Below are 16,349 nucleotides of genomic sequence, written 5' to 3'. Positions count from 1 at the left end.
TGGTTATACATCATTGTTCATTTTTTTATGTGTTTGAATCTGTGTTTTGGGGATCCTAATAACGTTAAACATGCTGTTTTGTACTCATTAAGATCTCATTTGAACAGATTTCTGTCATTCAAACAACTCTGAGTTTTTACAGCACACAATAAAATGTTGGGTTTAATTCGGGCTCAAGTGCATACATCATTTTACAGTTAATGGGTATGGGCAATGAAAGAATGTTAACTGAAGGCTAGTTTACCAACGGTTAGCTCCGTTTTGCGGTTAGCTCCGGTTAGCTGCAGTTAACTCCAAATATAGATCATATAGATTGCCATGGCTCAATACCGCACCAATTTAAAAGATTTTTGGTCACATCAGTCTAATAGACACAAATGTATGGGGAAATGGGGTCCAGGTTGACAAAAAAAACGAAATTACCCTTTCAAGAAAGATGAGCGACAGAACAGGCAGATTAATAATATCATCAATCAACAATGTTCCAACACATGCACTTCTGCATACAAATTATAATAATAATAATGGTACAGTGGTCCAATCCAACAAAAAGAATCCCATCTGAAAACTCATGCGTGTCTGGAAGTCAGTGAACTTTGTTTTGGTCTTATTAAGGCTTACCTCTCTCTTTGTACCTTTGTAGGCTCTTTCTCCTGATTAACCCTTCATTTAGTTTAGTGATTTAGTGTTGCTTTAGCAGCAACAGACTTACTCTATATCATATTTGGCAATCTTTTCATTATTTGACAGAAACAAACTAATTGCGTCACATTTTCTCGCAGCCATTATCGGAGCCGCAGAGATCCAGGGACCTGTGGTCAGGGGACAGAAGGTAGTGATAGTGCTGTTGTGTGGTCTCAGTTTAGCTGTAAATAGGGAAAAAAATGATGTAGCTAATACAATATGGATATAACCACACAGTGGTAGTATTACAATGTGGCTTTTTGGCAGTCATAGTGAATATTACCTAGATGTTATTTAAAGCTGCTGTAATACATCTTTTAATATTAACAATGGATCAAACGACTAATTGTAATGTGGAAGGTGCTGCTCGTAGTGAAAAACTATGGAGGGAATATTTATTCATAATTCAAATTGAAAGTCCAAAGAGAAAATGAGCAAAAATAGTATTATTTTAATTTAATAAATTAATAATTTAATTTAATTTATTTTACTACGCTACTAGGAAAAATCATGCCATAATTAAATATAAAATGTAAAAGCTTGAATGGAAATACTTAAATTAAAATCTCAAATAGAAAAAAATTAACTCACTGCTGTGAGTATTAATGGCCGCCGGTAAGCAAGCAATCACGGCCACCGCCAGCTGGCTGTCACCCAAGACTGGAGCTTCCAAGTCCGACAACATATCGGAGAAAATGTGCAATTGGCCATAAATGTTTGTAAAACTGCCCATATTCAAACTGTACAGAGTTAATTTCTCAAATAAAACAGTCACATGAAAAAAGCAATCAGCAGCCACTGTCAGCTGGAAGTAGTTTCAGACACTCCCACCAGCCGTTGGGCCACGCCTCCTCATTTAAATTGACACCTGTCACTTCTAAATGAAAAGCTTAATGTTAAATCGAAATCCAAAAGGTGAATCTTAAAATGTTAATGTCAAATGTAAAACATAAAATTCAAAAGATAAAATGTCAAATTGAAAATTATAAAAGGGGAAAGACTAAAATAAAATTATTTCTTTTTTTCTATTTGAGATTTTAATTTAAGTATTTAAAGTTAAGCTTTTACATTTCACATTTAATTATGGCATGATTTTTCCTAGTAGCGTAGTAAAATAATACTATTTTTAATAAAAATAGTACTATTTTTAATTTGATCTTGCTTCGTTTTCTCTTTGGACTTTCAATTTGAATTATGAATAAATATTCCCTCCATAAAAAACCAACAAAGAATTAATATTACTGGGGAATTACTGGAATTGTTGGGTCTTTGTATAATATAGAGTGTGGTCTTGACCTACTCTGTAAAGTGTAAGAGTGATAACTCTTGTTATGATTTGATACTATAAATAAAATTGAATTGAATTATTACTGGAAAGTTTGAGCATCTTTCAGCTCATTGTTTTGGTTTCACAACCGGCAACTTGACTGTTTTGGTCCAGTTTCACTGTTCTCTACAGCTTTGTTTCCAGCTGCAGCCGACAGCTTTTTTCAGTGAAAAGTTAACAACCAGCTGGTGAACATAGTGGAGCATTTAGCGGCTAAAGATAGCCTATGCCAGATATTTCCTTCAGTTGGCAAAGACCAAACAGACCTAGAAAGATAGTGAATATAAGATAGATAAGATAACAAAAACACGTGAGTGACAGAAATCTGTCTTTGACAGGGCATGCGCAAATTATATAAAATACACATAAGAACATAAATATACATATAAACAGTGTAACTGTTTGTTGCCTAAACCTAACCAAGTAGTTTGCCCTTAAATGAAGGCTAAGGGGACCAAGGGGTCCTGAACAAACTGCCGTATTTGACGAGTTGGGAGTGAGAATGTGTTGGCAGTAGCGATTGCTAGGAGCAGTTAACCCCTGTCATGTCCTTCCAAGAAATAAGAGTTATTATTTCTATAAGTCAACTTACAACACCCTGCAGGCCTACAGCTGTGTCAATTTTGATTTTGGTTTGATCAGTTGTCCAGGAATGGAACCCTTTGAGCGGAAGTAATTATCAGAGATGTGCACGGCCTTCTTTGACATTTCTGTGTAGGACATTATCTATGTTTGCAGTGGTATGCTGTGTGTGTACCTCAGGTTTGTGACAATTTTGGACTTAAGTGTCATTTCTCAGGGAATTAAGGACATTCTTGCAGATAGTCATATTGACACTATGAAGCCGTCAGAAAAGGAATTCCTAAATTTGACTACTCTCTTATACAAGTCTTTGTTTGCCATACAGTCTGGCCCATGAGTAACAATTACCTCCTCCAGTGGAGGGCCACTTTTTAATTATACAAGGTAAATATGCAGACAGTGAAATTGATCAGGCAAATTACATGAAAGTGCTGATAAGGCAAATTTACGAAAGAAAGAAAATAATTTTAATGTTGAGCCAGGCCCTTGCCTTTAGGTGTCCAACGTCCTTTGCTAATCACAATATCTCCTGGATACACAACGGTAATTACATTTCACTGAGTACATTGAAGCCAAAGTACAATACAGCCCCTCCATTCACATTTCTCCAACCATGGAGAACATTTGAAAATGGCATTTACTCAGTAGAAATGTGCAGATTTACCGAGGATCGCCAAAGCCTACAAATCAATCTGCTCATAACTATTTGTCAAATTAGGCAATGACCTTTCACAGATTCACTTTCTGATTTGATCGTAGTCTGGATAAGTTTCATTTCTTCAAGTCTGTATGGAAACCGACAGCTCTGCTTCCACAAATTCAATGCATTAGTCGGACAAAGGACATTATACTGTTCAGAGCTTTCAGTCATTTTATGGATGAGTCCTTAACAGAAACCCATCCATGTCTTGACTCATCTATTCATCCCTCCCACCGTTAGTGAAAAGGAAATCTTTGGTACAGGACAAGGTCAGGTTTTAAGTTTTACAATGGATCTTAGACTTCGTCAACAAGACATATTGATAAAACGTTAGAGCTACTGATTCACGTGTTAGTAGGTAATTCCTTCACCATAATCTGTGTTTAACTTTCCTGAGGACTCCTTCCCTCAGCTGGTTTCAGCTGACCACAGAGAATCGGGTAACACTTAATATAATACGCAACCAGTCCCTGCGGCATGGACAGACATTTGAGGTCCAGGCACACCAAATGAGTCAACTCGGACGAGCTAAATGTGATGTAACACACATACACACACACACACACACAATGTTGCCAACTTGGCATCTTTTCAGACCTTTACTGCTGCTCAGAATAATCTCAGTCAGCGGCTGTGTCTCCTCTGGCAATGTTACGACAGGCGTAGACAGAGAGAAGGGAGGGGGGGGATTAGTTGGTTAATTGTCACCGGAATGCAGAGCTAGAGTTCAGTAGAGTGACACCGAACCTGCTGGTACGGGTGCGGAGAGACCTGTAACGCCTCCCGGAGGGGAGTGGGGTGAACAGTCTGTGGTTGGGGTGAGAGCAGTCTTGGACAGACAGGTGGACCTTCTTGTGTCTTCTCAGAAAGAAGAGACGCTGGTGAGCCTTCTCGATCAGGGTAGAGGTGTTGAGGGTCCAAGAGAGGTCCTCAGAGATGTGGACACCCAGAAACTTGAAACTGGTGACATCCTCATCAGTCCCGTTGATGAGAATGGCGGTGTGTGTGCTAGCTTTAGACTGCCTGAAGTCCACAATGAGCTCTTTGGTCTTCTTGGTGTTGAAGGCCAGGTTGTTGTCAGTGCACCACAATGTCAGGTGCTGGACCTCCTCCCTGTAGGCCGTCTCATCGTTGTTGCTAATGAGACGTAGTGTCATCTGCAAACTTGACAATGGTGTTAGAGCCATGTACAGGTGTGCAGTTGTAGGTGAAGAGGGAGTACAGGACAGGGCTCAGCACACATCCCTGTGGTACGCCGGTGTTCATGGTGATGGTTTGGGAGGTGTGATTATCTAACCTAACAGACTGAGGTCTGGTATATGTACTGATTCTTAAGAGGACTTACACAGTAAATAACAGGAAATTTCAACCCGTTCTCACTCCATCCTCGTAAAATACAGACGCTTGGTCAGTGGTTGTCATAGTCAGATACCCACGCAATAATCCCCCTTCAGCGTGTAGGGAGGGTGGTTGGGGGGGTGGATGGGTCAAACAACACTGGACTTTCACCCAGGAGACCGGGGTTTGTGTCCCACGTGTCACGTTTCCTAAACCCAACTGTCACGTTCTTCTTTTGCTAAACCCAACTGTCCTGTTCTTACCCCGCGTGTCACGTAAACGCACCTTTTTTTAAGTTCACCCACGATCTTCTGCATCAAAAGTGACACCAATAGTCCCGACCCAGCGCGTTTAGATAAAGCGTGTTTAGATCTGACACTAAAGGAGAATTTAGCATCAATAACAAACAAGCGTCCGTATTTTACGAGATGGGAGTGAGAATGTGTTTCACAAATTTCACTATAAGTAGCATACTAGTGTAGTAGGTTGAAAAGGGTACATGTTAAGTTTTATTTAAACCAACCCAATATTTGACTACTGAAAAAACTTTTAAATAGTAAAGGAACCATTCACACTCTGTGTTTCATACTAGGTGCCACCATCAGATAAACACTCACACACATTTACACTCTGATGGCACAGTATAGGACTGCAGGGCCAGGGATCGAACCCCCAACCTTCCGATTAGCAGGCGACTACTCTACCACTGAGCCACAGCCTCCCGCACAGTAGATGGCACTATGGCGCTGCTGTGGATCCATTAGGGAGACCGTAGCTCCTAGCTCTGCTCACGCACAACTCAGAAATAAACAAGCTTTTCCGTGAACGACACGCTAACGACCGTGCTCTCCACTGATTCACAGGTACTGCAAAACTCACTTTTTTATATTAAGCTTTATCAGCATATTATCTAAATGTTATAGTAATGGTTGTGTGATGTTGTGAGCGGATTTTGAGGTGTGTGTGTTAAGAGTAAAAAGCTTAATTTTGAAGCTAGTTGTCCCCACCAGTGTCGGCATGCTGAGTAGTTCTTATGAACTTCAGTTTTACAGTGTATTTTTTCATAGTAGTTTGTAAGTGTAAGTTACTGATATTAGCATTCTGTAACATAAGAAAACATGTTCTATATTTTGTTCAGAGTATTAGCCAGCCAGCAGTGAGTAAATAAAAAAAGTTACTTTTACATTCCCGGTCATTCAGTAACATGTCAAGCGCTACTATTAAGTGCACGTGCATAAGAGAATATGATGTGTAAGAATGTTGTATGTATGGGTGTGTGTTATGTTACTGTTGAATTTGTGTTAGCAGGACAGCATTTGGTTATATGTGAAAGGCTGTAGTCGCCGAGTCCAGTGAACGTGAAGTGAAGTTATGTTATTTTGGTATCTTTTAGATTTCAAATTAAGCCAAGTTTTGTATGCGTATTATGTGTTAAATCATTTTAATTTATGTGCATTTATTTTCCGTCAGACTGTTTCATATCATTTATTGTCAGTTTGGTTACACCATTCATTTAATTTCGAAACGTTTTATTATCATTTTAACATGCACTTTTAACAGAGAGCTAATAGAGACAATGTGAATGTATGGGAACTGCATGCAATTGTTTCGGAAATAAACAAGCTTTGCCGTGAGCAACAAGCTAACGTCCGTGCTCTCTATTGATTCACAGAGTCACAGTTTTATTAGGCTATGCAGTGCTTCCTAGCCTGTGTAACCATTGCTGCCGTCTACTCTTTTCTAGTGAGCAAAGGTGAGCTGAGCCTTTGTTTTGTGGCTATGGGAAGCCACAGTAAGCAATAAATATACTTGCAGATATGAGTGGAAAAGTTATGGTTTACCAATAACTCTGTAGTTTATTGCTTTCCATGGCAGGGCTGTATTTAGAGTTTGCTCTTGCGCCCTACGTTCTGCAATAGACTCCACATTCCCTTTCTAGTCAGCCCCTTATTAATTTATGCATTAACTTGGAACAGGTCCAGTTTGAAATTTCCAATGGCATCCACTCAGAGGTGCAAGCTCAAACGATACCACAGTAAGTAATTGGATGGTGTTAGGAATACCATTAAAAATATAAAGCGGCTGGCAGAAGCAGGTCAACAATCAATCACTCACACTTCTCAACCACGAGTCCTCCTCTCCTACAACATCACATTTCATTTCCTTTGAGTTATTTTTCTAATAGGAATTTGTTTGTAGGAACCGGAGGGTCGCTGGTCCAAAGTATGGAGTGTGGACTGGTAGCTGGAGCCAGTTCACCTCATGGGCACTGCCAAGGTGCTCTTGAGCAAGGCACCGCACCTCCCCAACTTGTCGGGGCGCCTGTCCAGCAGTCGCAGCCCCCTCAATGTGACATCTCACAATTTGTGCATGTATAGGACCTGAGCATGTGTGTGTAGTGTAGGCCTGTGTGTAGTGTGTTCTAACAACAGAGTGAAAAGAATTTGATTTACCCACTGGGGATTAATAAAAAGTTTAAATTTAATTAAATCAGTGCCCAGGAACACTAACACTGTCCTATCAGATGAAACACAGATAATTGCTGTGTGTTAAATACATGTGGACAGTTTTGGCCAAAAACCTAAAGCAATTCAAATTGCTTGCAATTGTACTTACTTATACTACTTATAAAATCTGTTTATAAAAGTATCTTTTATAAACACTGTCCGAGAACATGCACGTTCAGTCTGGCTATCACCAGACCAAGCTCAGTCTTTTAAGATTGAACATTAGTCTGGGGAGTCTGCTCTGTATTTTCTACTGCACAAGAGGCGTGATCAACGGGCGATCATCCGGGTGACGTAGCAGCGACAGTGGCATCAACGGGTTGCTGCGCTTCGGTCGCCGCCATGTTGAATGTAAACAAAAAGCTGCTTGCCGTCGCTTCTCTATCGTCATCGTGTTAAACCCGCCAATAGCGCACCAGGTGGATAAGCCAATTTGTGATTGGTCCACGCAAATTTGTAACGGAAGCAGGATAGATAAACATACAGGTTTCCAGCCTGAGCTGCAGGGTGAAATCAAATCGCCGGCATATCGGGCTGGGTTTACCCGATCTAATGCACTTTAGCACTTACAGGCAAATTCAGTCATGGTATTTTTGACTAGCCAAAGTTATCCTGAGAATTTTTTTTTATGATTGGCATTATTGATAATGTAACCACATTTCAGGAACATCAACAAAGGAAAATGTGAATGCATGCTTGTTTCCATCCACTTCTGTTATGAGATTATTGGGAGTTGGTTTGTCAAGATAAGCAGCAGGTGGCGCTGATTTTCCACTGCAGAAGAAGAGGGCGTAACAAGATGGCGTAATTAAAAGAGTGCCAGTCGAAGCTTAAACGGTGAAAAACAATCTGGAAAACTAATATATCCATGCTCAAAACTTGATGGAAATATGGCATTTGGGGATTTGTTTCATCTACCTTTCCCTGCTTTCTTTCTCTGTTTATCACCACAAATGAGACAAGAATTAGCATCAGTAATGCAACAGAAGAAGATGGACGTAGGCAGATATCAAAAATGTCTGTACACATGCTCGAAAGTCATCTTCCACTTTACACATACATATATATATATATATATATATATATATATATATATATATATATATATATATATATACACATACATACATCTTCCACTTTACACATACATATATATATATGTATGTGTAAAGTGGAAGATGACTTTCGAGCATGTGTACAGACATACATACATATATATATATATATATATATATATGTGTGTGTGTGTATAAAAATGCCCACATCTACTGGCTTTTGTCTTCCACGTTACGCCCACTACGTGCATTTCTTGTCAGTCACCTGTGCATGGTAATGCATTTTGAAGAGGGATTCAGATTCAAAGACAGAATACAAATACTGTACATTCAATTGCTATAAATGCATGAATTGCATAAATAATATAAAAAATAGGATTTCATATAATAATAGGATAAGGATTGTAACTTTAAAGACCACCTTGGGAGGTGAAGACAAATATGATATCCTCCATATAATCAGTGCGATAAGCCCATCAGTTGTAATGAACGGAGGTTGACATTGAAGGCTCCTGGTCATTTACGCCACGCTGACAGGCCACAGCAGATAAACATTGATGGTGTTTACTCATGTCGTCTCCATTAACCTGCAGCTAACGACACCCATTCAGATCAATGGTTCTGACTTCACCGTGTGCAAATGGATTGTGTTGTTAGAAGCCACTGAGCTTCTTCAGATGATACTTACAGAGAGAAACGACTCAATTCCTCTGATTCGCCGGCTCCCCTTCCTCACTTTCAGTCCTGCCAAGCTTGCTCATTTGTCCTTGGATTTATTCCCTTTAATAGGGGAGCCAGCATGCCTTCTGCCTCAGCATGAAAATGCACACAGCAGCCAAGGCCACGGCTGGCTCGACAGCCTGGCCTTGAATGACTTCCTGTGTGGGCTGGGTTGAATTCTTGGTCAGGACTGGTATCATGAGCAGATGGATCAAATGTCAACAGTAACTCAATTACTGGTACCTAATGTAAAGTCTAACAGTTTGGTTTTTTACCTTCCTGACTAAAAGGTGTATATCTTGGTGTATTTGAAACCAACAGCTGCAACACATTCAATAGGTGATGACTACTACAGATACAGCTTTCTACATACCAGGCCCCCCAGGAAGTGCGCTGAGCTTTGAAGCCAATTTGAAAGAGCAGCCCAACAGTGGAACTACAACTTCTGTATCCGTCACGTGATGCCATGGGGCCCAATAGATTCACATGGTAAAAAAGAAATTACTCGTTTCACTATTTTGTTAGTTTTCGCTTGTTTCATCTATTCAGTGTGATTACGTTTGGAAAGTCTAGGAGAGCCGTGTGATTCCCATGGCCATTTAAGTTAGCGGAGCGCTAAACAGGGAGTAGCCGGCTCTAGTGCGCCTGCTCTATGGGCCGCACAGTGCTGAAGCAGCGGCGATCATCTGGGTATTTTAATATGCGGAAGTTGAACTTGTTTGGCTCCATGCGCCACAGAGCAACTCTCATATGACTGAACGTGGGCTCTGCCTCAAACTCTGTATCCAGGTTTTGTTACACATCCATGCTGCGTACATGTGGGAAAAAGGCTGCTTCAAGACTCCCAGGGGACAACGCAACACGATCCGTGCAATCACAATATTCATTAATGTGCAACACCTTCACCGTAACAGACGTGTCAATTTTCCTCCTTGAAAAGCCTGTTTCTTTTGTGTTATCATCTATCTAATTCTCGATCTTGACTCTAAACACTGTCAGTCTCTCTTAACAGATATCCCATATACGTGAATCACAATTTACACAGTGCTTTAATGATACAGAAGTAGGCAAAAAACCATACGAGGGTCAATGTCAGTTCTGCCTTGTCTGTGTTGACGAAGCTGTAGCAGAGGTAAGGTAAGCCACTGTGAAGAAGTGTTTTTTTTTTCATCACAGCCTTGTCTAATCTAATCTAATTAAATGCAAATGGTGTGAATAGGGAATCTTTAATTCAGAATAATGGGAGGAAACATAAGAGCTTGTTAGCTACCACCATCGGTTTGCTCTCCAGGCGGGTCCTAAGGGGGCTTCTTTTAATCTAGCATCGCCTTGGGCATCAGCTACCCAGCCCTAAAGCATCCGAACTGGATGAAATTAAGCAAAATCAATGAGGCTTAATTCTGTTTGAGAAAGTTGACACATTTTTCCTTTGTTATTTGGGGAACTTGGCTGGGTGTTATAGGCCTATTAAACAATTAGCCAACCGGAGGTACTCCTGACAATGTAAATGAATGTACGCTGTCAGCAGTATTCCTCTGGTTCAATTCAGCACAGTCCAGCTACTGTACGGATAGGATAAGAGATTTCAAAGTAAGCTGAAATGATGACATGACAGAGATCTCCCTGATTTTCAGAATTTAGTTTCCAGGTTCCAGCAGAACTTTAAAACTCCGGATTCTACTTTACAGCCCTGACTGGGAAAGAATACATGTATCTCTGGGGTGAAGCTGTGCCTTCAGCAGTTCTCACAAACTTCACAGAAGCAGCACTTGGATCCGTGCTTTTTTTTTTATTTATCACTGTATATGAAAAACATCCTTGGGTAATAGCAAAAATTGATACGTGATTAAAATTCATATATTCGGTCTGTTTGTTCAAATGATCAGAATAGGGAGACGGTATTTGTCTCAAACATGATTTACGTTTGCTCAGTGACTAACCCAGTTTCGAAGTTAAACAAGGTTGTTGTTTCAGCTTTTCATTCAGTGCAGGTGCACATTATGCACTCAGACGGATGTTGTGTCTGTTATCAGCAGGTGTCCATGAATTTCTTTTCAATAATTGTGTCAAGTGTTATCTCCCCCTTATGACGAAGCGCTAAACAGTGATTTATCACCTTCATATACATTCTACCCAGGCGCATCACTCCTTTAACGCTTGGAAAGTTTTTCACAGGAAAGTACACACACATAGGCCTATGAGAATCCATAGTTTATTTGGGGCCTCTCACATACATACATTCTCCTTTCACATACATCTATTTTCACCCTGACATGCAATGATTTTGGGCCTCTCACATACATACATTTCCCCTCTTACAGTCACACTTCTTCACTCTCATGTAAAGTATATGTACTTTTACTTTTAGATACACTACATTTAACAATGTGAAGAATATATGTATGTAAGATGAGACTATACAATCTAGAGAGTGTACTATATGGGCAGAAATATGTGTCACTAGAAATTTTGTCCAGCTTTTTCTGGACAGCTTTTTATCCAGCTATGTCTAAGGGATCCTTTCCATAATGGTGTCAGACACTTAGAATATTAATCTGAGTCTGTCAGCAGCAAAACAAACACTTTAGTGAAGGTAAATACAAGCTGGACAATTGTCCTATTAACTTACATTGTAGCTTGTTTCTCTGCTGCCAACTGCAACAATCTCGCTGGACCAATGTCAAAGATTGTTGTTCCCATCAGTCACTTAGACACAAACACATAGGAAAATAGGCTTGAAAAGAATGGTAGTTACCTTAAAGATTGATGTCTTTAATATATTTCTTCAAAAAAACTAAAATGAAGACTTGAATGTATTGTGCAGGATGGAAAGTTTCACTCAGGAGACAGAGTTACTGATTCCCAATCTGTGTAATTGACCCACCCCCCGGGTCATGGTGCAACGATAAATGTAGATAAACATGAACACTAAATCAACCATACAAAACTAAAACCCAGACAACATAAATGCACACCCAAAACATTAACAGAACATTATTAAAACACACTTTAACTAGGACAGAAACCATATTTTTTTCTTCCCATGAGCCTTCAGCGCAAACAGTTCAAACAACCTGGCCCCTCCCATACAGAAACTTAAAGGGGTGATAGAATGCAAAACCGATTTTACCAATTCATAGTTGAATAACAACAGTTTGGAGGGTAAATAGGACATACATAGAACCTCAAAATCCTATTGACACCTCTTTCCTCTGCAAATCTCACAATTTGAAACTGCCTCTGGCAGGCAAATATCAACGAACCTCTCCTTATTTGGCTCTAGTCTCTACCTTTGTCACGCCCCAACATTTACATAGGCTACACCACTGACCTGAGATCGGGTAGTTTTCTGAATGTAGCTAGGTCGCGCAGATCTCAGAAATTGTATACATTGTTTGTGTTGTGGTTATGGACATTTCTGTTGCCTGTTTGTATATTTTTTCCCTTGTATGTATTTATCCTGTTTTGTATATTTCTGTTTATCCTGTTTTGACCGTGTTGTATTTTGTGTGTTTGTTTCCCATTTTTGTTATTCTGCATTGTGTTCCTGTCGTCTCTGTTATCCCTGGTGTTGTCTAGTGTTGAGTCAAGTGTCTGTATTTAGGTTACGTCATCTTTTGTCTGTTTGTCCTGCTTCCTGTTTTATTTTGATAGTCTGGTCTTCTGTCTTGTCATGTCTAGCTTTGCTTTCTGTTTCCCGCCTTTGTTGATTGTCCTGCCCCGCCCTGATGTGCTTCACCTGTTGTCTCACCTGTTTCTGATTTACCCATCACCTCATGTATTTAGCCTCTGTATTCCCCTTGTCTTGTGTCAGATCGTTTTGTGCCCATGCCCTTGTGTTTCCGTCCTGTGCCTTGTGTCTGTTCCTGCGTCGCTTTACTCCTGCCTGTGTTTTGCTCGTCAGTTTATGTTTGTAAGTTTTCCAGTCTTTGTGCTGCTGCTTTTTGTTATAATTAAATCCCTGAGTTCCACCATTTCCTGCCTGCCTGCCTCTCTCTGCATTTGGGTCCTCCCCGTCCCTCACCCCGCAACAGTTTGTCAGCTATTTCGTCATTTTATGTGAGAAATCCACTATGTAGAGGTCAAATATGGGCCGTTTTACGAAAATTGATGGCTAATTGCAAATTTTGTCCGACTGTGTGTTGGAGTTCAGCAGGAGCTCAGTAGGCTAACGTGACAGCAGCCGGTGCTGCCTCGCCGCCTGGCGTGTCCTCCTTCACAGACCCTGGATCGCTGTGAGCTAGATGGATCTCGGTCACGGCCGGAAGCCCGCGCTCCATATCCGCGAAAAGTCACCGTTTGTGGGTTACTGGACTACCAAATGCCGAGGCCCTGACTGAGCTCCAGGGCCTGCAGCTAGCCACAATCTTTACCCATAGGATTGAAGGGACACTAGCAGCTAACGAAACCCCTCAAATTCACAAAAATGCATTCAATTGAAATCAGCTTGGTAAGACCTTAGGGTAGCTGTTATATAAGTGGTGTGACGAAATTCAAACTGTAAATATATTATAGTTATGCCAGCAGCTGGCAGGCGGCCAGCTCCGCGGAGCTCTGAGCCCCGGTAGTCCAGTAACCCAGAAATGGTGACTTTACCCTGGGTATGGAGCACAGCGGGCTGCTGTTGTCTCGTCAGACTGTGTGGAGCTCCTGAAGTCTGACACGTCTTACCAAATTTGGAATTAGCTATCAATTTTCGTAAAAACGGCCCATATATGGATGGATGGATGAAGATGGATGGATGGCCCATATTTGAGCTTTATACAGTTGATTTCTCGCATAAAAAAGTTTCAGAAGTGAATTTAGTAACGAAACATTGCAGTGTCTGAAATATGAGACCTGCTGTCTCGTCTCCAATGTATGTGTATGTGGTTCGCTCAACCAATCAGCGTGGAGCTCATCTAAATATTCATGAGCATACCCTATTTGGAAGAAAAGCTCTGGTTGCAAATAGGGCCAAAACACAGGGATGCATAAGGGCCCATAGAATTGCACCTGGGCCATTTTCAGCCCAACCCATGTTACATACCCTATAAGGAACAGTGTGAAATACTCTATATAATCGTTCTATCACCCCTTTAAGATCCTTAGTTATCTCTGCTTAACATGATTTGTGCACCGCATACTTAAGCTGATTATTACAAACAAATAATGTGATTTAGTAATGAATATGGATTTTAACAAAACATGAAAGAATAAGTAGTGACCACTAAAAACTTTAATTACAACCTATAGTGTGAATGAGAAACGAATGGAGAATACTGTGCACCTTACTGTACACATAGACACATGGATGTACACAGTCTATCTCATGCACATATTAATGCAATTGTATTCTCTTGAACTCAAATAAAGAGAGGGCTTAACTATCTTTAAAAAAAGTAATGCTATTTAATCATAATGTACATTTAATCTCTTCTCTGCATACTTTGAATGCTTATTAACAGTAAGCATGCCCTTAATGTCTTCTTTAAGCCTTTTCACGTCTTGAAATGCTTTAGCAGCTCCACACTTGAGAGATCGGCTCCTTAACTGCAATCATTTTCATACACTGAACCCGAAGTGGGATAACAACCAATTAGGAGCAATAAATAGCCAAAAGATCAAGGAAAATAGTTGCCGGGAAGCTTGAGACCACATCATCATCACAAAACAAAGGTGACAGGTCTGTGTGGATCAAACCCGGCAGCATATGAAGCTGCAGGTAGTCACGAACGCTCAAGCCTTCCTCAGTATTCTGTGAGCATCTCTGCAAACATCCCACTTCCAGAAATAATCTGCTCCTATGGAACCAAAAATAGAGAATGTGTATGTTTTCAGAAATAAGATTGTAATCATTTGGCTCAATGTAACACACTCCATGTTGCGGCTGCATATGCTTTTCTGCAGCTTCTGTCAATCTAACGGACACTGAAAGAAATTGGGCTAAATGAGGTCACAGAAGACTGTAGATTTGATCGCTGATTAGCAGCCCAGATTGCTGAACATTAGCATGCGACGGCATATATAACCACCCAGGGAAACTCGCCTCTGACAGGTCTTGATCAATTTTGATACCGATGAAGACATACTATTTTTAGATATGCGACAAGCACCTGTAAACCCTGTTTCCCAGGAATGTTTGACGTTGTATTAGTGATAGGCACAAGTGGTGAATCTTCCAAAGGAAGATGTGACAGGTTAATCCACAGAGAGGAGCGTTCCTGGCTCAATGATCCCCCATGAGCCTGACAGTTGGAGCTATTTGCAAATGTGGGCAGGTAAAACGTGTTTACATCATTACATGTGTGTATTGCGGTGTTTTCCCTTCCAGAGTCTTCATTACAGGGTGGATGTATTGCTTAAAAATGAACTGCAAAAGAGTTTCATTAAATGTATCACTGTGGTAAGGAACTCTTATTTTTTCTAATTTATTTTTTTTTTTTCATTTTCCTTTTTTTTCCAGTAATGAAATGGTGCAAAAAACGATCTATCCCCTGGAGAAATCTGGTTTCACGTGGTTACACAAATGAGATGTGAGAAAAACAAATAGTTCATAATGCCTAAAGAACTTGAACCCTGCACATTTCCCTGTTTTGGGAGCTTCAGAATGTGTGCTAAGACTCTGCATTTCATATTTGTTTACTCTGCCTTCTTGCGCCCCAGGAAATGGTAATTGTTGTTTGTATATGCATGTTTGGGTATTTTGATTCATGATGATATTTTCTCTCCTCCATCCAAGGACAATTACCAAACAGTATAGGAGATAACAGTGTTTGCTAGCAGCAAAGGCATACTTTTGATTAAAAAGAAATAATGGGGAGATATTTTAAACACCTAAAGCTTTGCACAGACACAGTTGTTACTGATCCCCACCCGGAGCTGAGGCTTCCCTTTGAATGACTAATATCACTGCACTTTTTCTTTCCACTGTAGAAGCTCATCATTGATCGAAATTGTGGGTATTTAACTAAGGAGGAATCAGATTTTGTTGGAATGATTATTGTTATGGAAGTTTCCTGTTGCAGCAGGGGAAAAGTTTTCAAAGTTTAGTAAAGTGAAACAAATAAGACAGTCTAAGACTAAAACCAAGTTGGGTTTTTGTATTTTATTAAAAATATATATTTGCAAATATAGGAGCAACATGATTTCACAAAAGGCCGCAGCCCAGTGTGGAGTCAGTCCCTCAAATGAATGAACAGAACACTAGGCTTATATGCATCTTCAGAGTGACAGCACACACGCACTTGGCTTATTATGATGCTACAGTTTAGTTTTAGGGTGACCTTGTAGCCCCTATCTGTTCAGACAGACAGTGCTCACATTATGTTCCAGACTTTGTGAATCAGATTTCTACATGTGGAAATGAGATAAACTATTTCAGCATTTGTGAGAGAATTAAAGTAGAAATAAAACATAAAAATATAAGGAATTATGCTTAAATGTAATTTTTCCCA

The 16,349-nt window shown here is 40.2% G+C and overlaps 1 protein-coding gene across 1 annotated transcript in view; it reads left to right on the top strand.

Annotated features, from left to right (window-relative positions):
* Positions 1–6,893: 6,893 nt before the first annotated feature.
* sorcs1 (sortilin-related VPS10 domain containing receptor 1) overlaps positions 6,894–16,349 on the top strand; it is a 171,403-nt gene continuing 161,947 nt past the window's right edge. Inside the window, exon 1 of the mRNA XM_028589998.1 lies at positions 6,894–6,980. Within this exon, the coding sequence (XP_028445799.1) occupies positions 6,894–6,980 (87 nt within the window). The remainder of the gene's footprint in view (positions 6,981–16,349) is intronic.

This window comes from Perca flavescens, chromosome 2, assembly GCF_004354835.1.
Source record: "Perca flavescens isolate YP-PL-M2 chromosome 2, PFLA_1.0, whole genome shotgun sequence".
Classification (NCBI taxonomy): domain Eukaryota; kingdom Metazoa; phylum Chordata; class Actinopteri; order Perciformes; family Percidae; genus Perca; species Perca flavescens.
The sequence above is the reverse complement of the archived record's forward strand: the minus strand, read 5'-3'. Positions and strand labels throughout refer to the sequence as shown.